We start from the raw sequence: 24302 nt of genomic DNA on the forward strand, positions 1-24302 counted from the left end.
TCCTGATACACACGGTGTAATAGATGTGAAGCATAAAGTGAAACTATTCATGAACCTAACATTTTGTTTCATTTTGAGTTATATTGCAAATACAAATAAATATGTTAAAATATGGAATTTTTTAGACAATTTATAATTTTTGCTGACATATAAAATGAATTTTAAAAATACAGGATCATCTTCCACCTTGTGACACGCTGGGTGTATTTTTATGTATTTACCCTGTGGTACAGCATCCTGAAGCTAACCATCAGAACCTGAATGCTGGACAATGGGGCTTGTTACTCAGAGTGAGAGCAGCTCTACCAGTCTTTTCTGGTAAGGCTCCCTGGAGCCTTGATCTCACTTTACACCAGAATCCAGTAGCTAGGATGAAGATGAGAACACTTCCTTTCCATGCTGAATTTCTGCTGTAGCAGAATGGTTTTCTTCTTGACAACATCCAATTTTGACGTATAATGGCTACAGTAGTAGCAGACCCTATGTATATAATCATTGTGCCATTTAAAGCAGATCTTAGAGACCCAAAAATGACATGACAAGGATTATCATGATTTTCGATTCAAATTGCATCCATGGTCTCAACAGTATTAGCATACTTTCAGCATCTTGCTAAGTATGAACATGGTATGGTGTTTGTAGTTAATGCCATCCATTTCTAGGACTTGGATGTTAACATAATCAATGGACTGTTGAGCAGAATGCTCTATAGCCTAAACTAGCCCTACTTTGTTATTTGCCTTCAGCTCTCTACTAAAAGGAGCTGTTGAGACTAAAAGAAAACTAATTTTAGCAAAAAATAGCTTGGGTAAGTACTCTAGGGGACAAAGATCACTCAAGAAACAGATTCTCCCTTTCCCCTGTAAAGGAGAAATTTAAAATGGTGAGAAAAAAACTTTATCATCTGCTTTCCTATAAAACATCACTTCCAATCCAGCCAACTCAGCAATTAAAACTCCCAACATTACTTATGTCAAGGTTTGCCAACTACTGATAATCAATAAGGTAAACAGGTATTAAGAGTGTGTTAGCAAGAGAATTTCTACTTAAAGCAGAGCCATCTAGTAATGGCTTCATTCCTTCTTCCCAGAGCTAAATTAGTTTAAATATTCTGAGGTGTATTAATTCTCCTCTATATACCTTCTTTCTACAAGCCATTGCCCCAGTTATCTGAGAGGACCTATGCAGTCCTGAATGGGAAGATTCAACCACACAGTTGTGAATGGAAGGGGTAGGAATGCAAGACTCTCCAGACTGAAACATGGCCCAGGCTGTGAAAAACACTGAAAACCCCTGAATTTGTAAATCAATATCAATCAATACCCTGCAAAGTACACCATAAATCTGGAAGTTCTAGAGAGCTAACCCTGAGGTAATAATACCACTTTACATTTCAAAACATTTCACAAACATTAGGACAATCTCAGGAGGCCTTTGATCCAATTTCATCCTTTGGGGCTCTTCCAACAATTAAGAGTTATTGGAATATATTGGTTTTCCAGACACATGTCCTCTTCAAAACAGATTTAAAAAAAAAAGAAAAAGACTAGTGTGAGTGTGTGACATGTTTTGAGTTAATATTCCTCTTCTGGGAGATAAGATTTAACCTGAAGGAATAGGTTTTGATCTAGAAGGAGAACTTTTTATTTAGGCTTTGAACAATGGGATTTCTCCTGACTCACCAAGATTTCTCCTTCAGCAAATATAGAACAGACATTCATCTTTTACAAGTTATTAATAATATATGTTGAATTCTGAGAGACCCTTTGGTGCATAGCACTCTGGACATACCCATTTATTCAGCACTGTACAGGATTTTACTTTTTCAATTGAACCAATCTGCAATTGCCAAAATTTGTCCATACCTGGAGGAAAACCAACCCATATCTACCATGCAGACGTGCCAGTCTACGGGTACTGTGCCCAGTTTCCTTATTACCTGCTCTCTGGATGGCAAACTGAACAGATATAAGGCTTGATAGATCTCTTTAAGAAGTCACCGGAAAAATGCCATTTGTATGCAACGTCTGTTCTGCTGATACTCATGTGTTGTAACAGTCAAAGTCTGGTACGTGTGGTTACCAATTTATTTCAGGGTTGCAAAGTGGAACTGTATGTCACTGTAGGACTGACCCATTACATGGTGTACCTAGGAAATGGACTGCTTGGCACTGAAGACGAAATAGACTGTTGCTTTTCTAAAAAAAGGGAGGCAAAATGATTGGGAGAATCTTTATGGTTTCAGGGGAAGTCTTCAGAAGGCTTGGGAAATCTGGGATGATCTTTCTCTTTCCTTTCTGGGAAAGGAGAAGGCCACACAAGTGAACCACAGCTTGCTTGTGGTCACTTTCTGTTCTTACTGCCCTGACACAAACCTGGCTCAGCAGCAGGGAGCTGTGGGAGAGAAGGGGACTGACTGGCTCTTCAGGCACCATGTACTGCTCAAACAGCTGCACTGTACCTTCTTTGCCAGAGGCAAAATGGGGAGGAAACCTCCTCTGGCAGCCTTGGCTACTGCCCATATGCATAACTGTCTGGGAGAGACAGTTGGAAAACTGGGAATGTCTTCTAAGAGATTTTGGGAGTTTAAGGTAAAATTCCAAGTAGAACAGACTTTCAGAAATGTGGTGAGCAATTAGAAATTACACTGCTCTTTAGTGCACTGATGCACTTCCTGGGGGACCTAGCAGCAGGTCAACCAGATAGGAAACAGCATGAGATTAACAGAAGTCTTTTTCTATGAAGATCTGCTTGAATTAAACTGAACATGGTCTCCAGAGATCAGTAACTGCTCTTCTAAATCCTCCTGAAAGCAACAGCTGAGTTGCACGTAAAATAGAGTATCTGCTGTTATGCCTTAAAAGCAATGATAAACAAGTGTTTAAGGGTGGTTTTGATGTTGTTCAGATGAGCTTGTGAATGCATTTTTTGCAAAACATTCCAGGGTGGGGATCGTGACAGAAGAGGGCACTTTCTTCGTGAAAGAAGAGTTTCCATTTAACACGTTTTTGAATCCATGTGATTTCACGCTGTGCATACACAGAAGTGTAATGTCCACTTTCTTCTCCATTCATGAGAGCTCCGGGAAGATCTGTTTTATGCCTGGAGGTCCACAACCACTAGGTTCCCAAGAAGAAAACATGCCTCTAACTGCTGTGCTTCCTTCCAGGACCAAGTGAATTTCTTTGTTGCAAACAGCCTGCTTGCTGCTACACTTCTTCAGGGAAGTACGCTACTTCATAAATAGCGCACTTTGTATGTTAGTGTACAGCAGCAAGTTACATTTAAGTCATTCCACCAGTACAGCATCTACATTTGCTTTACGGTTTTCTTCATGGTGCTGGAAATACTTGTTACCACAATCGCATGTAGATTGAAATTTTTTAAGTGAAAAGTTCTGCCTAACCATTAAAGGGTTTTGCCATTGATACTTATTTCTCACTTAGTGTTTGCCTATAGAAGGGCCACTCAACAGACCCATTCACCTCAGTTCCCAAACAATGGGTGTAAGATGTGAAAAGAAAAAAAGAAAACAAAAAAGCAGGCAACTTATAACCTCTTTTGCTGGCCTTTATAGACTCCCTTTTTACGGCTCTGCTACTAAGACTCTGGATGCACACTGGAACCAAATCACACTTGCTGTTGGGTTTGAGGCAGGGAGTGGAAAGCTGAGAAATTCAAACTGTACTCCTGTCTCTCACCTTAGGACCTACAACCGAGTACAACTCCACCATACCCAAGGATCAGAAGACACTGCATTGTAGGTTATAAAAGCAACATTATCATTAACATTAGTATGCAGCTGTTGAAAGTGCCTATTGCTCATGTTTGTTGGTGGGTGTTCAAGTTGCTGGTATGGAGTATGCCTCAGCTGTGTGGCACCTGTGCTTTAATCAGTGACAGCAACATCAACAGCCCATGTAAGCTTGCAGGAGGCCAGCAGCTAACTCCTAAGAGACTGTGCTATGTTCCCATCCCTAAATATAATGCACATATCCTCCTATTCATCCCTTTGGAGACAGCTTGTAGCACACAGACTATTTTAGAATTTTATTTTTATGGCAGAGATTGTATCAAATAAAAATTTTGCCACAACTTCAATATGTTTCCCAGCATTTTACTCCAAACGTGGATTTTTCTGCATTTTTGCTAGTTGGCACTAATACTACTGACAGTGGTGAATGGCCATTAAAACAATGATCCCCCATATCAAGTGAAAAACGTCAAAGGACATATAAGTCATCAAAGTGGGAATCTCGGGAACACATGCTCAGCTCAGTAATGATAAATGTCGTTCCAGTTAAGCTTGACTAAAAAGGATTTTTTTGCTACTTGGGTGTGAACCTGCTCATCGTGCAGAACTGACTAATTAAATAGCAGGGACTTTTTGAGCACTTCAGGTGTTCTCGCACACGCCTTCTTTTTCTGCCCGTGACTCTTGCCCCGCTGGGACCCGAGGAGCTCCGGGTTCGTTTCTGCAGCCTGTGAACGTCCCGCGCCCTGACCGAGGCGGCAGTTCCAGTCAGGCTCCAACGACCCCAGACACGGGGCTTCGCTCTCCTTCCTTCACCAGCCGCGGGGCCTCCCCCCGCCGGCCGCTCCCCGCCAATTCCGCGCCGCGCTGGCGCCACGCCTCCTCCCCCTCCCCTGAACACGCCTCAGCCGTTGAAGGCTCTCCCCGGAACGGGGCCCTCTCCGCACGGCGAATCGCTGCCCCGCCGGGGCGAAGCGACCTCACCCACCCCGCTCCCCTTCCGCACAGCCCTCAGGGTGCCAGCCCCCGCCGCCCACGAACGCGGGGTTACAGCAGGAGCGAAGCCGCCGGGCTGGGCCTACTGCGTGGTGTGCAGCCCCGGCTAACGGCCCTAACGGTCACATCAACGCTCCCAACCGCCAGGCTCGCGGCCTCGCTGCCGGCGAGCCCCAGAGCGGAGCCGCCGCCGCGTCACCGCCCACGCCTGCAGCGCTCGCCCCGCCCCGCCCCGCCCCGCCCCCCCGGCTGCGTCCCCGTGGCCAGCTGGGCGCAGCCCGATTCGCGCCTGCGCCGACGCGGGGCGGGGCGGAGCGAGGCGCCGTGCGCCCCCCGCCGCTGCCAATAGAGTCGGTACAAAGTGACCTTGGCGCCGCGCCCCGCCCCCTTCCGCCGCGCTGCATCCGGGCGCTCGCCGCCGGCCCCGCCGCGCCTGCGTAGAGACGCCCCACCCCGTCGGCTCCGAGGTGCGGCAGCCGGAGAGGGTGAGTGGCGGCACGGCGCCATCCGCCCCCATCGCCGCCCCCGCCCGCCGCCGCGGCCCCCTCACCCTCTCCCTCTCTCCGCAGAGACGCCGGATTGTGGCCCCCGGGACGGCGCCCGCTAAGATGTTCGCTTGCGCCAAGCTCGCCGCCTCGCCCTCCCTGGTGAGTGGCGGCGACCGGGCCTTTTCGCTGGCCGCGTCCCGGGCTGCACCGGGGGCGGCGGAGGTCGCGGGGCGCCCGGGGGTCTGAGCCTCTGAGCCCCGCGGCAGGCCCCTAGAGTGAGCCCGTACCGAGGGCTGCCCGCCCGAGTGCGAAGGGGTGGGTGGGGGGGCTTGCTGCGGCAGGGCCGGGTTCTCCTTCCCGCCTCCTTGGCGTGGGCCAGGGCCCTTTGCCAAGGTGAGGGGCCTTCCCACACGAGCGGTGAAGGGGGAGGGCAGCGCAGCGAAAACCTCTTGGGCCTGGTGCGCTCTGTGCCTTGCTGTAGGTCAAACTCCAGCCTGTTGCTTGTCCTATGCAAGGCCGGGATTTTTTGCCCTTGCAGAGACACGGGACTGTTCTGCTTGAAAATGTTCTCTCTAGCCCGCAGAATGTCTCGTTTTGCATGGTGCAGGCACAGGTTTCCCTTGCAGGAAGAGCTTTGTGCAAGAGCCGGTATGACCTTAGACTGCTGGAAGCCCAAGGACACATGCAGGCCGCTTGTGAAAGAGGATTCATTCATTTATGCCTCGCTAGATTTAAAAGTCTAGGTTACATCTGTGCATTTAACAACGTTGGAATTCATCTTGATGGCTTTTCTTCTTTCACTTCAAAATGTATATGACTGCCTGTTGGTCTGTCTGGCTTTTTTTGTTGTTGTTTTGCTACGTTTTCTGTCAGTATAACGCGTGTACGGGTTCATTGAATGATGTCATTATTTGCAATAATGTCTCCTGAAAATGGTGCTATCAAATTGCAAGGCAGTGTTTCCTTCTGTATCATTGATTGTATATCCAGCTATGCAGACTGCTGCCTTTCAAGTAAGATAAATGGCTTAAGAGATAATAGCCTTATAATCTTGTAGACTATGCTATGGGAACAGGTGTGATCAAATATTTCTTTTTTTTTATAGCTTTTTTCCTCCTCTTGCAGATCCGTGCTGGATCAAGACTCTTGTACAGACCAATTTCGGCATCTGTGTTGTCTAGGCCAGAGGTCAAGAATGGAGAGGTACCTTATAAACAAAATTCTGTATCTTCCTAAATTACCTGGTGAGCCTAAATGTCCTCAACCTGGAGTTCACTTGTACTAACTCAAATATCTATAGTGTTAAACTTGCTTTAAGTCAAACACCTAATAATACTTGTTGCTGTCTTGCTTTTTCCCCTGAGAAGTCTTTCACATTTAAAGTTGATTGCTTTCAGGTGGAACAGGTAACATTCTGAAGTTTTTAACTCTTAGTTATAGTCTCATCACTTGGAAGAGGAGCTACACATTGGATCTAATACAATTTTTAAAACTGCAGAATAACACTATCAAAGTGGTCATAGAAAATGGTCTGTGTCTGAATATAATGCTTTTTCATGTTTTGTTTTCTTAGGGCAATTCAACACTTAATGGGGCCCAAAATACTGTCTCCCGACTAGCACTTAGAGAATTCCAGACTAGTGCTATCAGCAGGGACATTGACACTGCTGCCAAATTTATTGGTGCTGGTGCTGCCACAGTAGGTGTGGCTGGTTCTGGTGCTGGTATTGGAACAGTCTTCGGTAGTCTAATCATTGGTTATGCCAGGTAATCAATCTCTCTCTTATAAAACTCTTGAATTGCATGCAGATGTATCTTGAGACAGCACCCCCACATAAGTTAAGTTGTCATAAGGATGGTGGCACTACAATAAACTCTGTTAATAATCACTATTAATGACAAACATGGCTAAATAGAATCATATGAAACTGTAGTATATTCATCAGGATGGCTCTGTTGTTAAATTCACAACTTTGTACATTGCCTGGAGAAGAGACATGAAAGAAATGAGGTCATTAGACTTGATCAGTGTTTCGGTCACTGAAGTCCACTGTTTGAGCATTCAGTTCCAGAACTGAATTAAAAATCTAGCCTGGATCTTCTTCCATTTGAGGGGACAAGTCCTAAAAACAAACTGTATGAAAACTGGTAATAAGTAATGTGAGTTTGTATGCTTTAGGCTGCGTGGTTGTTTGTGGTGGTTGTTTAGAAATGGATGCTTAACTCAGTTTTCCAATGCATTCAGCTTTGCATCTCAGAATATGTAATTACTTTATCGAATGAGTAATCATTCCTTCTAGAAATCTGAAGGGGGTGAGGGTGGGGAATTATAGTCGGGATGAACTTCTTCCAGATAAGTTTACAGTGTTCCTGTAGTAGGAATAGTTTACATGGTACCATGAAAGATCAGAACTGATACAGGCATAAAAAAAGCTTTACTGAAGGTTTCATGGTTGTCTTTATTCTTTCAACTGGTTAAGACTTAATTAAGTCTTAATAAAGATTAAGCCCTACTGAAAACAAGGAAGTTCATTTTCCACTTGAAGAAACAAGTGTTTTCAGTACAAAACTGATGTCTCCTTTTTTGAATTTGGCATGAATATGTCAATAAGAAGTTGTAGAACATTACTTCATAGTATTATGTTGAAGGGGTTTTCTTCTGTCCCACACACTTCTTGGAGGGATAATTCATTGCATTTTTGCAACAAACTGCTGTGTATTTCTGTTTTTTGCTCTAGGTGGTTTCAGTTCCTGTATTTTGTCTGAGGGCTACTTAAAATGTTAAACACGCGAACTTCCTTGGAATATAGTTCTAATGTCACAGATGTGAAATAAATTTATAAAGCATAGTGCTGATAGTTCCTGCATGGGTGGATGTAGAGAAGTCAAATTCAAAAGCGTACATGCATGTAGTCACAAAAACTGTGCTCATTTGGAAAAGCCATATACAATCTGCATAAACCAAATCTAGTCTTAATTGCCAACTCATTTGTCTTCAGTGAAATCCTTGCTAAAAATTACTTCAGCTTGGGTTTATTGGATTTTCCTGTTACGGAATCTGTGGCAAGGACATATGAGGTTCTGAATCTGTCAGATATGTTAAACTGTATGAAAAACATCTTAATTGTAAAGATAAAAAGGTCTTACACCTTCACTTTCTTTTAGAAATCCTTCTCTGAAGCAGCAGCTGTTCTCATATGCTATCCTGGGATTTGCCCTGTCGGAAGCTATGGGTCTCTTCTGTCTGATGGTTGCTTTCTTGATCCTGTTTGCCATGTGAAAGGAGATCTGCCTGTGATACTGGCATTGGAATGTAACTCTGCATTTTATGGGACTCCCAAAATGTTGGTGTCATGGAAATTGATGCTATTTCCAAAGTCATTTCATTAAAGATAACAACTTTAACTGTCAACCTGTTGCCTGCATTTATTATCTTTCTCGCTAGGATGTCTGGAAGACAGCATATTGTCATTCAGTCACCATGGATTTCTCCTGATAATGACATACTGTGTAGGACCCTTCAAATAATGACTTCAAGTCAAACATTTTATTTATTAATATATATGGGCATGTTGCTTGTTTGTTAAAATCAATGTGGCATATCTTTGAAAGTTCAAAGGATACACAGACTAAATGTGAAAGGCTATACTGCTGGCCTTGTTCCTTCACTTGTGTTTCAAACTTATTCAGAGCTGTTTCTGTGCACAATTTGGTTTTTTCTCAGGCTAGGTGGCACATAAGGTGTTCTGGCACCTCTTCATAGAAGGACAAATCTGTGATAGGAAAGTCTCTTTGCCTCAGTTCTCAGTTAGACTATAAATTTTGATCACCATGGTAAAAATTTTCCACTTTGTTCTGACCAGTGTCCCAGTTGAACAAACTGTTGACTGCTTTAGGTTGGTCTAAGACATTTAAGTGTGGCACATTGACATTATACTCTTACTTAGTTACTGCATTCTTGGTATCATCTAATTAAAAGGGAGAATTTCCAGCTTCCTAATTTTGTAAAGTCAGCCTTGCGTTCTCTCTCAAATTCTTTTAAGAGCAGTAGGATCAAAGCATTTTTATTAACAAAGTACCTGCAGTATCAAGCTTTACTTCTCACAGTATCTGTCTTCTAACAATCTAAATGCATTTACAGTGTTGTCTACACTTACAGCAATATACTGTGTGCTACTATATACTAATCTGGTGGGGGGGTTGATGGCATCTCAAACTTTATTCAGAACATTAAATAATAGATCTGATCACTGTCAAAATATAAGCTGAACCTTGGAAGAACGTGAGCAGGCTTGTTACAAGCTTTGTCATCTTGCTGTTAAATGGGTAATTACTGAATTAAATCTAGGAAACTTTTAACTGTAAACCGCCTATCCCTGGGGAAGTGGAGAAATGTCTAGTGGCTCTCAGATCACTGTGAGGTGCAGGTAAGACCTTTGTTTTCATCTGGAGTCAGATACCAAATTGATGTTCACTGGGACATGGTTTAGTGGTGGACTTGGCAGTTTTAGATTAAGGGTTGGACTCAATGATCTTAAAGGTCTTTTCCAACCTAAATGATTCATGTAGCCTAACTTGGACCTAGCATGAGAAGTTATTTTCCGTATAAGTTCTTAGGAGACAATAGTCATTTTCTCAAAAGGATTAAAAGTTACTGTGTAAATTACAGAGAACATCCTTTTATATATGTGAGGTTTAGGAGTGTAGAATATGCAGCATCTTTAAATAGTCAGCTCTAGCACAGTATTAGTAGTGCCTTACTTGACTAGGTCTGGAAGTGGTTTTGCGGGGGGTGAGAGAGGGGTAGGAGGTAAAGCATATTGCAGCTATCTTCTGTGTGGTGTGTGCTCACGCAGTGTTTATTTTATGAACTTATTATCCATTCTCGTAAGCTATTCTGTTACAGAGCTGACATACAGTGTATTTGCCCTTGGTGAAAGGTAGATAATGATTACTAGAATTCTAGGCTAAAGCTCATCTGTGTATTGCTCTCCTTCTGGTAGGTGATGGAACTTCATTCTGTTCTTTCAGTACTGTAGAGATCTCTGCAGGCATCTGAGGTGGCAATCCATATTTCCTAGTATTGTGGACTAGTCTAGTGGACTAGCTTAATTCAAGCTTCAGATTTCCCTGTCACTGGGATTTGGCCAAACTAGGATCTTCAAACTTTGTCTTGGTTAAGTCTAGCTCCAGCTCTGTTAATTGTACTTAGCAATTTGTTTGCATGTAAAATGGTTCTGTTGAGTTGCAATTGTCTGTTTGGTATAGAAGGAAGATCTTGCTAAGCTATTGCTCCATAACCTGGATAAGAAAGCCAGCTGACTCACCACTTGAATCAGGTTTGAATAACGATTTCTGGATTTACATCCCATCTTTTCCCCTGTGGTTCACCCTGTCAACATGTACCCTTTTCCCTATGATCAGCCTTGTCTGAAGGGCAGCAAACATCTCGGGTGACCCAGTATATGGATGTGAAGCCTGTCTATTTTAGTAGCAGCGTTTCCCAAAGCTTGTTACCTTTTAACTCACTCTTAAACTGGTAAACATGGGCCAAACTCAAGCAAAATTGCAATTTGTTTACGCCAATCTCGAAAGAATCAGATCTTGGTGTTGCAGATAAAGACTAATCAAGGACTTTCAAAACGTGGCAACAAACCTTCACGCAGGGGATTATCCACCTTATAGACAATAAGGGGCTTAGAATCAATGAGTGATGGGCAGATTTTCACATCTGAGTGATCACAAGGCACATTAACTCCCTCTCTCTATTCCTCTGTTTTCCCCTGTTTAAAAACAGAGCTTAGTTTCAGTGGTTACTTGAGCACTTTAACAGCTCAGTCAATTTGAGTGGTCTTACAAAGACAAAAAATACTCTCAGTTTTCCTAAAATGCTCGCAAGAGACAATTGTAAATGTGTAAAAGATTAAATGGTTTTAACAAAAAAAGAAAACCCAGCCTCTATGTAGTGATTGGGAAGCAGCAGATGAAGGACTCTTGATCTTCTCGGTATGAGTTTATATCAAGAAATCTTTGTCATAGGTCAGAGAAACCAGATAGAGTTCTATGAGGTGATACTGTAGGCTTCAGTTCCCTGAAACCTTTTCACAGTTTCTTCTGACATGGACCATGCTGACCTTAGAGATTGCCAACTTCTGAAAATTCGTATTACAGGTTCTCCAGATCAAAAGACTGTGTTCCTCTTTCAGTGTTGAAGATGAAGCTGGCTGATGCAGAGATCTTCATTGTCTGAATAACTGTTCTGCCTGCTGTCCAGTAGATCAGACATCATTCCACCTCTGAAAGTGATGTGCACAGTAGTGTTACATATAATGGAGGGAATGTTTATGTTACCAATTACACCCTTAAGTTATTGCTGCAGGTAAAAGGGATTCATCCTTTCCATCCGGCTGCTTTTTTTTTTTCTTTTTCCTGCTTCCCCTGTGTTTTTCTCGCACCAATTTCAGACTGAAGAAAGGCAAACAACTTGCAGTTCAGTTTTTTGTTCAGGTTCAGGATGGCTGCCATGTGATGGTAGATCTAAGCCACTGAAAAATACTTACTTCAAATACAGCTCTTGGTTGTTCTGCAAAGAAAGATAGATCTCTATTCCTCTCATTTTGCACTCACATTTGAGCCCTTTGCAACTTGCTTACAGTAAAGAATAATTCCACCTTTAAGTAAACAGTGTACTTTAATGCAGTGTTTTTTATCCCGCCTTATCTCAAAGAACTTTGCAAAAGCGCTGTATAGTGCCCATGAAAGCAATTTAGAAGAAAGGAAACGTACTATATCGTCTTTTGCAAGCTCAGGGAAACTTGGACAAAATGTGATTTACTGGAACTAATACTACTTTTTAGAAGTCTTTTTTTTTTGTTATTCATAGTCTCATGTTCTCAGATCAGTTCCAGACTTGAAAGATGACAGTTCTAAATGATACCCAGGCATAGAATTAAAACTTCATGTGTGATTCAGAGCACATACTAAACATAGGATTATGGTATTTTTTTAATGCATCCAATTGCTTCTAGTTCCTTCTGTGTAAAATTTAGGTGCTTCCCTTCATTGTACAGTGCTGCAGCATTTTTGACACAGTGTTAAAAAGGTGAATGTTTAAGAGGACCACAGCTTCACCCCTAGCTCCTGGCATGAGAGTTGTGGTGTGCAGAGAGATGGGGAAACCAAAGGAACATAGCCAGTATGTGGTTTTGGAGGGCTGATTATTCCAGAAGTTAGGCGTGCCAAGCACAGCAAGTGCTGCCGCTGAGCAAAGCCTTGCCGTGGTTTAGTCTCTACGCGCTTTCTGCTGCCTTCCCCCAGCAGCCGCTGCCGGCCCTCCTGCAGAACCAGCAGCGGAGGACGGGCGCTTCGTCCTCCGAGCTCCCCGTCTGGGACGGCCGCACAAGTCCGTCCTCCCTCCCTCCCTCCCTCCGCAGCAGCTTTGCCCGACGTGCTGGATCGCGCACAGACAGACGCGGTTCAGCGTGGCTCCCGCGGCGGATGCGTTGCCCAGATGTGGCCAGCGGAGTCTTCGGCCGACCGGCCACATCCTCTGGGGGTCCCCGGCAGGGACGGGGGCGTATTCGCGCTCTGAGTGCGGGGTCGCCGTGTGACGGGACTGGTGCAGCGGGGAGCGGAACCCGTACGTCCGCCGAGGCGAGAGCTGCCGTTGGCGCCGCAGGTCGCTCGCAAGGGAGGCGGCGCCGCGGTCACCCGTCCGCGGGCGGACCGCGCCGCGCCTGCTTAGCTACAGCCGCTTCGCGGCTCCCCCCACCCCCCCGGCCACACCCAGGCACTTGGCGCTTCCGGCCACACCGTCCCCAACCGCCCCGCCGGCAGCGCCCAATCAGCGGCGCGCGCCGTCCTCCGCGCCGCCCCTCCCCGCCACGTGACCCGCGCCTCCCCGCTGCCCGCGGAGATGTCGGCCGAACTATCGCGAGAAGTGACGGAAGCCTGTGGGGGACCCGGCCTTTAATGTGCGGTTCGGCCCGCGTTCCCGGGGTGAGTTTGTAAACACGAGCGCGGCGCCGGCCCGGCGGCGGCGGCGGCTCCTCCTCCTTCTCCTCCTCCTCCTCCTCCTCCTCCCTCCGCGCTGCGGCGGCGCCCGTGCGGGCGAGGGCACCGGGGGCGGAGGGGAGGGAGCGGCCCCGCTCGGCAGTAGGCGGGGGATACCCGGGAGGCAGTAACATGGCGCCGCCGCTCCTGTCCGCGGCAGCCCCCTCCCCCACCGCGGCCTGCGGCTCCCGCCGCCCCTAGAGCCGGGGCGGGGCGGGCCGGGCCGGGCCGGCCGGCGTCGCGGAGACCGTTACCCGTCCGGAGGTAGGGGTCCTGGCGGGCGCCCCGAGGGAGCGGGACGGGACGGGGAGGCGAGCGGGTGAAGGGGGCTGCAGCTGCCCGCGCCCCCCATCCGGAAGAGGGCCGCCCCGCGGGGGCATCGCCGGCCCCGGCCCGGCCCGCGGCGGGGGGTGAAAGGCAGGGGGGAGGGCGGGAGGAAGGGGGCAGGCAGGCCTGGCCTTTCTGCCTCATCTCAGCTCCAAGGAGGCCTCTCCCCGCATCCATCTTCTGCTCTGAAGGGAGATCTTGGTCCGGGCGCGGTGCCGGTGCGGAGGGCACCGAGAGGGGTACGGTTTGGGGGCGGGGGGGTAAGAACAGCTTTTCTGCATCAGAGGGAGGTGTTGGCCTGCCTGGGATCTGGCCACGGACGTGGACCTTCTGGACCAGTTGCCCTCTTGACTTTGCCTGTTATTGTGCGTTATGCCTCTCGAGTTGCTTTAATAAAAGGCCTCTGAAGCTTTCCCGTGGAAAAACACATCGCAGACCCTCAAGCAGTGATGGCTGCAGGGTGTTTTAGGCACAGATGTTTTATGCCACAATACAACTTCATGTTTGGAGTTAGGAGATATGCGTGCTGCCATGTTGCTTCTGCAGTTCTATTCATTCTACAATCTTTTTGCATCCCTATTCTTGGAGTTAGATCCATGAGTATGTTTCCATGCGCCATCCATGTGCTGTGTGTCACTCCTTTGCTTTTCATTAGGTTGCTCTCTCCCAGAGATGTTTATCTTCAAGTACTGATACTGTCACCTGTTTCCTTGCAGTAGAATGAGAAATTCTAATAAAGCTGGAAATTCTGAATCATCTGCTACTTTCCAAATAGCGACCCTGAATATGGCCAAAGTGTATTTTCTTTTCCACTTTTTAAAATAATGGTTTGTTGTTTTTTTTTCTTGTATTTTGCTCATGGCAGTGAATGTCCTGTCCCAATCTCTTGCTGAGTGTAAAGCTAGATAGAGGTAATAAAAACAAATGTTGCTGAAATTAAGTTCGTAATACTGCTAGGTCTGTCTTAGATGCTAAATTCAGCCCTAGCTGGTAGGATGAGGAGGACCCTTCCTTGTGGTCCTAGTCCTCCATAAGTGTTCTAGATGCAATTTCTTCAGCCTTCCACTGAAACATAAGTTACTGTCTATTAATGGACATCCAGTTGCAGACTTAATTTCAGAGGGACTAACTATAGTCAAGTTAGGCATTTACTTGAATTTTTTAAATTCCACATTCCAGAATCAAAATCGGAAAGTTGTCTTAATAAGAAACAAAATCATAGCTTTGTCAGGGACTGTTTGTTATATAATGCATCAAAAGAAATGTGAAATAATACAAAAAACTTGATGTGTACATGGAGTGAAGTAGCTTTTTTAAAATCCATTATGAGTTTATGTTTTACTACTGATATTGCATGCTAATACTTAATCAACTAGTTGAGCCTTTGATCTGCACAGTGTAGATGGTATTTCTATCCTGATTTGAATTCTAGAAATATGAACATGTTTGGTATGTCTTTTTCCAGAAACTTCTAGAGTATGCAGCATCTAACGTAAGGTGCTTTCAGGTCTTAAATTTGATCATACATAATTTTATAAATAATGTTTTCGTGCTACTTCTGTTTTGTGACGAAGTGTTGAGCGACCTGAAAAGTTATACTCTTTTGAATCTTTTTAAATTAAATTTTGGGCATATCTAGTGCCTAAAATTCCTTTTCTGTCATCAGGTATTCTTTTTTTTCCTTCCAGTATTAATTAAACTTAGAAATGCACATTTTTAGCTCTGAGAAGCTTTACTAACTTTAAAAATGTATATATTACGTCTAATCTCAACATTTTTTTATGGTTTCTTAAAATCTTGAATTTCTGTATAAAAATAATGCATTAACTGTTTTCAAAGGGCCAAGCATGATTCAATACTATTAACTTCTTTGGAATAACAAATAGATTTCAAGTTATCATTGTCCTTCTGCATAACTTAACTACATTTGTTTCAAATCAATCATGTGCATTCTAAGGAGGCATTGGATATAGTTAGTGATACAAATATGAGTTGATATTTAATAACTGTGCAATAAATATATTTTTTTTCAAGTTTATGCTGTACTGTTTCCAACTTTGTTCTGTGTCAGTTTCAGTTCGGCCTGAGAACTTTTCCATTAGCTTCAGTTCAGATAGGAGCTTCACTTAAGTAAGTTATTCCAAGCAGTCTAGTATGTTTCCCTTTCTAGATGGATGCCAGTGGTCATTTATATTATTGCTTAGAGGAAGGAAAAAGATCATTCTGTTTTAATGGCTATTGGGAATCCTGTAGTGGGATATTTATGATATATTTAAAGATTTTTTTAAATTACTTTCTTAATTATTGTATTCAATGGTACACTTCAGGGATGCAGTCTGAAAAAATGTAGAAATGAAGTAACTTTTTGTTAAGATTTTTTTTTTAATTTGTTGAAATAATGTAGCAAAAAGAGATTGGATTTCTAATGGTTGTTAGGTTGATGGACAATATTAAGATGTTCAAACCTAGAGAAGTGAGCTGGAGAAGGTAACTCCTAATATATCTCTAAGTAAATTGTGAAAAGATTGGTGGAATATTAACCCCTGTGTATTTCTTCTCTGAGGTTCATTGGCCTTTCACTTATCTACAAGAGCTGTATTCACACAGCATGAATTTCCAGTAAGTCAAAGAAAGATCAAGGCACCTCTGAAAAATACTTAAGCTGGGGGTAGACGTAGGAGCTGCCATATTCAGCCAACAGGAAGCGTTAGGCCTAAGGACCTTTCCTTATTCCATTAGTGCTCTCTGTTTACCAGAAGTGTACCTTCATGTCGAAAAAGCCTGCTCCTTCAGCAAAGCTGAAGTGACTTAATTGCTTTGTTTCTGTACATGTGACAATCTGTCCAGCTGGCTTTCTTGTTCTTATTTGAACTTGTTAAGTCAATTGTCCTCACTTCTTACATCTTTTCTTCTTGTCCAGATGCTCTACCCTTTACAGAATCTTAGACAAACCATGGAAGGTATGGAATTAACTTCAGACATCAGTTACAAGCAGTTAACTAATAACATCAACAAAAAAAAGTGCCCAGCATTTGACTTTTTTAAAGAAAAAATCTGAGCATTATGCTGCAGGCATTACATTCTTCCTTATTCTTCCCCAGAACTCTCTGAAACAGATCATGTGTCTTCTGGAAACAGCACAACAATTCTATTAAGCAGTGAAGTGTGAAGAAGGAGTTCCCATTTTCCTGTTCTCCAGTTTTGAGGTTTACAACTTTGAAATATTCTGGACTATGGCTTATAGTTTTCTTGCAGAATCTACTGAGCTACTTTCTGGTGATCCCACTTTCTTTATGAGGAGGAATGTTTTTATTTTTCAATTTTTTTCTCCTCCATTCTCTTCATCATTCAGTTTTCTTTTTTAGGTATGCTAAATTCTGTGGCATTATACAAATAGTCAGAACACTTTTGAAACTGGACTGTAATGGTCAAGTATTAATTACACTGCTTTTGCTTCACCTTTCTTCTTTTGCTTTATAGGAAACTGAAAAAAACCAGCTGTTCCAGTCCCTCCAGGTAAGTGGAACAATGATTTTTTTTTTCTTTTAAAAAACAAATTTTTATTTTATTTATTTATATTACTTCTTTTTAAGTGGTGTTTTCAACATACTAACTTCTGATTTTTACTGAAAGCAAAACTTGTAAATCTGCCTCTATAGAAAATTGTGGAAATAAAGATAGGCTCAAATGTGGGAGGTGATTAAAATTTATGCTGTGCAGTGCTGTATGCAAGTACTGAAAGTATAAAGGGTGCCCTGTTCATTTTGATTTGCGTTAATTTGTTTAGTTGCATGAGAAAGCTATCTCTCTTAATTTTGAAGTGTTTAAATTTGGAAAACAAAAATAGTTCTCTTTTTTCTCCTCATCTAAAGAAGCATGTCTGTTAAAATTCTTGTATGGAGCCAAGCAAAACACTAAATTCAGCTCTTCAGGTAACCATTAAGAATGTTATTCTTTACTGTGGCAAATATATTCAGTCCACTTTACTTTGAAAAAGTACGCACCTCAAGTAGAACTCTTAAAAGTTGATAAAGGCTTGAAATTTTGACCTTGCCCTTTTATGTTTCAGTTTCCCATTATAAAATGAAGCTTTAAAGTAAAATCTTAAAAATCTTATACTACCTAAAGCAATTACACACTATGGTGAGATCTACAGAAAAGCTTATGAAGAGTTAATAATTTTGTGTACTGTAAGGGTTTGTAACTTGCAGTAGAAAGGGGCACAATCCCAGATCAAATGTAAAGAATAAAGGAAATGTTGAATAGACACAATCGGTCTTGAGGAAATGCAAACATCCGTAGGAAAATACATCACTGATACTGTAACTTAAGCACTTTGCAATGTATAGACCCAGGGGAGCCTTGATGCTGATGGACTATAATTCTGATTTGTCTCAATGGTCTAATACAGTTTTTGTCCAACTTTTTTTTTTTTTCAAACCATTATGTACAGATGTTTCTGGAGTTGGAGCCACGTGCAAGTGGTCAGTCTAGCTGCAAAACTTGGGTTTGCATCACATGTAAGCAGTAGTAGATAAATCGGCTACTACTGTAGCTGGCAGACTGTCAGATTGTCCTCTATGGACTGTCAAGTTTAGGGGGGTGACACACCTGTGAGAGTGTGCATCTCTTCTTGCTTGCTGGCCAGTAGAGGAACGCTGACGTTGAAAAGTTTTAAGGTTTTCTTTTTTTTTTTATTGGTATTTTTATAGTTGTCTGTCTTCTCTGTGTTCAGTTCAGGCTGTTTTCTTCCATGCTGTTTGTGTCAGACCTGATGTTACAGGAAGGCAGTCTCTGTATTGCTACAGTGCTTAGAATAGGTTATCACAGGGTAAAACTGCACAGGCCATGAGCAGGTTAGTGCATAGAGGTCTTTTGGCATACAGCATGCTTTATACAGGTAAAGTGTTCAGAGACTTTAGCTACAAGTCTGATGAATCTTTACTAGGTACGTGTGAAGAACGATTTTTCTCAGCACATTTGGAGAGGTTTTTGCAAGGATTATCAATATGTATGTATTTTTAAACAGCCATTTAAATGTTTAGTAGAAAAAAAATTTGAAACAAGATGTCAGTTGTGTTTTCCATGCTCCTGTATGTAGGGAATTGAGAGAAAACAGAAGAACCTTTAACAGTAAAATAAGCCAACAAGACATTGCTTAAACCAGTGTGTGTTTCTATTCTTTCACAAATTGTCTACAGGAAGGTATTTTAGAAGCAAGCCTCAGAGTATGTAGTAAAAGTTTCCAAAAAGTGTACCTAAGATGTTTAATTAAAGTCTTATAAAAATATACAAATAATTGTTGAAGCTATTTTTGTAGCACATTTAGATAAACATTAGCATGATGCTCTATAGAAACATCTTTAATTTTTAAATAAGTACACTGTCCTAAATATTACTAAATTGCTTGCAAACCTGTTTTTATTTCTCTGTATTATATATATTTTAAACACATATCTATACTTATTTATATATTTTACTGTACAGTTTGGTTTCCAAAAATGATAAAAGACATTTATGACATTTTAAGTAGGCATGATATGGAAGTATTTTACCTTTGTGTTGAAAGTATGGAGCAAACACCAAAAAAGTGAGATTACTTTCTGATTTAAGTACCAAAGTTGATTATACTGCTGAGATTATTTCATGGTTTTCCCATGTTCAGCTCTGATCCTGTTTCTCAGTGTAACTCAAAAGAATTCTATGTATGGCTTTCTTTATGCTACTAAAAGGAATTTAGGATTGGAAGGTTTACAGAATAAAGTTGCAGTTCAGTGGACTGGTAGTAAGAATCATTTCACTGGACTGTTCAGTTTATCTGAAGAGATAAGTTAAGGCTAGAATTTCACATTCAGATTGGATTGCTTCAGGAACCATCTTTTTTCTATGGGACAAGGTGTTTGCTGTTGCCTGGGTAACAATCCAAGGTGGCTATAATTCATCTCTAGCGATTGGCTTAGTTTACATACTTCATTTCTCATTTGGTCGGGTGAGTAACATTTTTGTCAAGATGGCGTTTAAGTTGCTATTTTGGTTTTCAGGGGAAGAGTATTTTCTAAATTCTTCTTTTTTACTGTGATATTCTCTCTTAGAGCAGTCAATCTCCAATAGCCTTTTGAAATCAGAGTGGCAATCACAAACTTCTTTTCTGAAAATTGGCCTTCTGTGTGTTAGTCTTGTTATTCCAGTCAGACAATAAACAATCCAGAAAGAAAAGAGGAGGCAAAGGATGGGGTTTGTTTGTTTGTTTTCCCTAGCAGCAGCAGTTTCAGTTGTTGAGCTGTAAAGTTAACCATGCTGTTGTCTTCTAAAGCTGTGAGAACGTTACCCAAGTTTGGATTGTCTTTTGCTGTTGTTGACCTCTGTTTCTAGCTACGTCTTTATGGTATACTTCAAATTTCAGAGTTATCTTGGATTGCTGAGAATTTTGTCCACTCAAATTTTGAATATTTCCAAGGATGGAGATGCCACAGCCCCACTGGGCAACCTGTTCCAGTGTTCAGCTGCCCTCACTGTGTGGTTTTTTCTTTGGTTTTAATCCCTGACCCCCTTATACTTGCTCTTAACCTTCTTGGTGTGGCTTGTGAATGTTGCAGCTCATCCTTTTGTTGTACTCTACCTAGAGTCTGGATCTGTCTTCTCTATAACAATACATTAGGTAGTGTAAGACAGCAAGTAGATCCTTCCTTAGCTTTCCTTCTCCATGCTGAACAAACTTTGCTTCATGATACTCCTGTATGTAATAGTCCAGCCTCCTAACTATTTTGTTGGGGCCCCTGCTGATTTCTTTCCAGTTTGTCATCTGTCTTGAGGGGCTCAAAACGGGACACAGCACTCCAGCTGTAGCCTCATGAGTGCCAGATAACGGAGAGTAATCACTTCCCTTCATCTGCTTGCTATGCTCTTGGTAATTCAGCCCAGTAGGCTGTTAGCTTTCATTGCTGTAAGTGACATTGTGCTGAATTATGTTCAGTTTGTTGTCCACCAGGAGTTACAGGTTCTGCCCCAAAGCTGCTTGACAGCCAGTTGGCCCTCAGCCTGCACTGTTGCATGGAGTTACTTTGTTCTAGGTGCAAGCTTTGCATTTGTCTTTGTAATAGGTAAATACAATCCTTACCAATTTGGCTACAGTAACGAATGCGAGCCCTTTGTTTCCCCATCCTGTCAGATCCAGTTTCTGTTTAGATTTATGATGTCCGAAGTCTTGCTGGAATGCATGAGTGAACTTCTTTTCTCTTTTAAGTGCAAAAATTTCAGTGCTTCAAGATACTTTTTTTTTTTCCTCAGATGTTAGCTGGAATCCCTTTACAAGGCATTACCTCACAAAATTCCTTGTGGCCTGCAGTCAAATAATATTATAAAGATCAGGAAATGAATTTATCTCCAACTTTTTTTCCAGTAAGTTTGCCAGGAGGACAATACTTTTTTTCTTTTTCACAAGGATTGATTTTTAGTGTATAAATCGGGCATTCAGAATTCACAGGCATCACAAACCAAAACATGGAATCAGGTAATGACTTCATATGCAGATACGTGTTTTGGTAATATTCCTTTAAAAGAGAAAATGAGCAGACTTGAAAATTTGATCTTTACAGCTTATGACCTAAGAAAAATACTAACAGTATCGATGGAGTAGATTTTATGACTGATACTATGCACTTGTCAAAGACTGACAACAAGGTGTAGTAACAGAGTGGAAAAAATGCCCTACATGCACTTTTGTTAATCAAACTCTTCATCCTTTGGATAAAAAAAAAAAAAAAGAGTTGTTTCTTGCACCTTCAGACATTTCTGATATAACTTCTGCTCATAGTATATATCCATGTGTGTATATTGTAGCTATATATAACTATATGGTGCCCCATGATCAAGATTTAACAAAGCAAATTCCTTTTGAGATCTAAAGGAGACTGACTCTGTTAGTTTTGAACCTGCATTTTAAAAAATCTGACTGTTGCGTAGGTGAACAAGGATAATAAGCTCATGAGATAGCTTTTAAGTGTCCAGATAATAAAAGGATGTAATCCTACAGCTTCATTGGTAAGGACCTTATTTTCTACCCTGAAGCCTTAGTCATGAGCATTCAGACTTGTCCATAACCTTGTTAATGCTCTTGATTGGTGACAGTACCAAGTTCATAGTTTGAACAGTTCAAGAAATATTTCATCCCTTCAGAAACTTGAGACAGGTTATGAACTCTTTGCAAAGAACAGCAGAACAATCTCCATCCCTGATTTGCTTTGGCATCCTTTCTTCAGGACATAAATGTTTCCACAAGTTGTCAGTGCCAAAGGCTCTAAAGTTTCTGGCAGCCATTCATCTCTTCTTGGCTTGTGATCTCAGCTCAGTATCCTCGTTCTGTTGAATGTATATATTTCAAAGTGACACTTTGGAATCTCCTCCACTCCACGTTTTGCTTCTTTGCTTATTGGTGCCCATGACCAAGGACACTGGGATCTCCTTCTTGCAGTAATATCCAAAAAGTCTATACAGTAGTTTTTTACTGTATAGTTGCAGGCAAAAGGATCAGGTAGTGTGTTCCCTACAGATCTCTGAGGTATTAAGTCTTAAATTATTTGCTTACGCTTACTTGATCTGTCTTGTGCCTAGTGCTAAGTGGTGTACTAGAAGTATACATTCTTAGGATGGTTAGACAGTTTCAGAAGCATTGTAGGTTTTCATGACCAGCCTGCTGGGGGAGAGATGGATTTATTCTGCTCATGATCTTTAATCATAAAGACATCTTTATTCATCTTTATTTGCTTCATCAAGCTAAGCAGTGTTCAGAACTAACATTGTTAGATCTCCATACAAATACTCATATTTAAAGATGAATGTGTTTCCTCCAGGGTAAAGCCACAGATGGGTTGAGAGTGCTTGTCATCTCCTGGCTAATAAGCTAATTTGGTATATTCAACTCCCCCACCACCCCTCATTACTTGACCTTAAAATGAGGTAACTTAGAGTGTTGAGATTAGTTACCACTATTGGGTTTAGTGATGTGACAACAATATCTTTATTTTATATGTTCATTGTACCAGAACTTTATTATTTTTTGTCATTGATGTCACAACATCCACATACTAGTTTTATGCTTTGTCCAGCACACGCTGGCTCAATCCTGTCTGCGTCCCTCTTTCGCTCCCTGAAGCAGAGTGATACTACCTTGCTATGTTTGTTCTGTGCTTGCAGGATGAGAGAGTAGAAGCCTGTCTTTCTGTCTGAGAGAAAGTGTAACTAATTAGAGCATGTATCGAAGTAAACCATTTCTTTGAAAAGCTGTTGTGTTTCATGGGTGAATTGTGGGCATTATATCATTTATCTTTACAAAATCATGTATTACTACATGTTTAACATGCATAATAATTAATATCATCTTTCAATTACAGTTCATTGCCATGAAAAGGAGGATATGATAGTTTGCCCTATGAAACAGGTTTATAAGTGAAATCTGGCAGGTATGTGTATTAGTAAGTGTGGCAAGTACGTAAAACAGCACAAAATATAATTAATATCTATTACATCTTAAATATTTTTTAGCCGGTTGGTAATTTAGTTGTACAGCTGAAACGTTACTAAAGTACATGTTTTTGTAGTTTAATTTGTAACAATTTACATAAAGGGCTATCTGCTAACTTATCTTTAAAGATGAGCTGTAAAGATTATGAAAAGGCTAAGGAATCAACCACTTTTTCTCATTTGTTGGCACTGTGTCCTTGACTACTTGGGATTGTCTGCTGCTCTTTGTTCTTTTCTTAATTGTAGCAATTGGATCATTATTACAATGTATTTTTATTTCAGTAACAAGTTGTCTTACTATATTTTCAGATACTTTTGCAAGTAGTCATGTTAAGTACAAATACTTGCCTTTCTGATTGAGATGTATGTTCAAAACCTACTATGTCTCTATTGGGGTTTTGTGTACCTTCCTGACAGAGCTTGGAATGCAGACTCTATTGAATCCTGGGTATTTAGATTCTTAGTGTAGCCAGAAGGCAGAAATTCCTGCCCATGGAATATTAAGATATCCTGTGGATGTTAATGTATTGCTAATTTGTTGCAATACTTGTAAAATCTGTTCCATTCTCATTTCAATACAGGTAGCACAACGACCTGTGGAATATGAGTGATGACAAACCCTTTTTATGCACTGCCCCTGGATGTGGCCAGGTAAGGGTCTGACTTGAAGTTATTAGCATTGATGAAAGTAAAAGTGATATGTATTTCTAGGGATTGAAGAAAGGGGGATTTATGATAATTGGTAGAAAGTATCTATGTTTTGTTGAAAAGCAGGTGACAGCCAGAATTTCTAGCATTTTGTGTGTTTATTCAGAAAATGCTATCCATAGAAGAAAAAACCTAATTAAATTACTCTTTCCGAGCTGAAAGTAATTTCATTTGTTAGCCCTGGTTTATTTGCTTTCATTAAAAAAAAAAGAAATCAAGAAACATCCTACTTTACATCAGGTAACCTATATTTTTCAGAATATTTCAATGTTAGTGGGGAGCTCATTGTGAAGCTTGCTTGTCACTAATCTTCACAACTATGGTGATGGCAAATATTTAATGGCATAACTTTTTATTTATATATATTTTTGTGTATAGGAAGATGCTAACAGTATGCATGCCACAAAATGTATTTCAATTCCTATTGTAGTTTTAATGTATTCTATTTAATAGCATTA

General features: G+C 41.7%; 2 protein-coding genes across 8 annotated transcripts in view; both read left to right on the forward strand.

Annotated features, from left to right (window-relative positions):
* The first annotated feature begins 5177 nt into the window (after positions 1-5177).
* Positions 5178-8650, forward strand: ATP5MC3 (ATP synthase membrane subunit c locus 3). The gene is made up of 5 exons (XM_075028408.1): positions 5178-5235; positions 5320-5397; positions 6364-6441; positions 6812-7005; positions 8404-8650. The coding sequence occupies exons 2-5, from the start codon at positions 5359-5361 to the stop codon at positions 8516-8518; spliced, it is 426 nt and encodes a 141-aa protein (XP_074884509.1). The 5' UTR covers positions 5178-5235; positions 5320-5358; the 3' UTR covers positions 8519-8650.
* A 4499-nt stretch (positions 8651-13149) lies between these two features.
* The window catches only part of ATF2 (activating transcription factor 2), a 52939-nt gene continuing 41786 nt past the window's right edge, over positions 13150-24302 (forward strand). For 4 of the 7 annotated variants that reach the window (XM_075028400.1, XM_075028404.1, XM_075028405.1 and 1 more), the window contains exons 1-4: positions 13150-13236; positions 17098-17133; positions 23007-23075; positions 23718-23787. In XM_075028400.1, the coding sequence (XP_074884501.1) occupies positions 23740-23787 (48 nt within the window). In that variant the 5' untranslated portion in view covers positions 13150-13236; positions 17098-17133; positions 23007-23075; positions 23718-23739. Of the gene's footprint in view, positions 13237-13284; positions 13555-16718; positions 16824-17097; positions 17134-20904; positions 21016-23006; positions 23076-23717; positions 23788-24302 lie in introns of those variants that run through there. The other 3 variants (XM_075028402.1, XM_075028403.1, XM_075028401.1) reach the window with 3 other exon arrangements.

The sequence above is a fragment of the Buteo buteo genome, chromosome 5 (assembly GCF_964188355.1).
Source record: "Buteo buteo chromosome 5, bButBut1.hap1.1, whole genome shotgun sequence".
NCBI lineage: Eukaryota > Metazoa > Chordata > Aves > Accipitriformes > Accipitridae > Buteo > Buteo buteo.

What these genes read in the sequence shown, in the direction of transcription:
- ATP5MC3 (XM_075028408.1), top strand. Translation starts at nt 5,359, where the DNA reads ATGTTCGCTTGCGCCAAGCTCGCCGCCTCGCCCTCCCTG. An exon ending in TCGCCGCCTCGCCCTCCCTG is followed by an intron (nt 5,398 to 6,363) that starts GTGAGTGGCGGC and finishes CTCCTCTTGCAG; the next exon opens with ATCCGTGCTGGATCAAGACT. An exon ending in CTAATCATTGGTTATGCCAG is followed by an intron (nt 7,006 to 8,403) that starts GTAATCAATCTC and finishes ACTTTCTTTTAG; the next exon opens with AAATCCTTCTCTGAAGCAGC.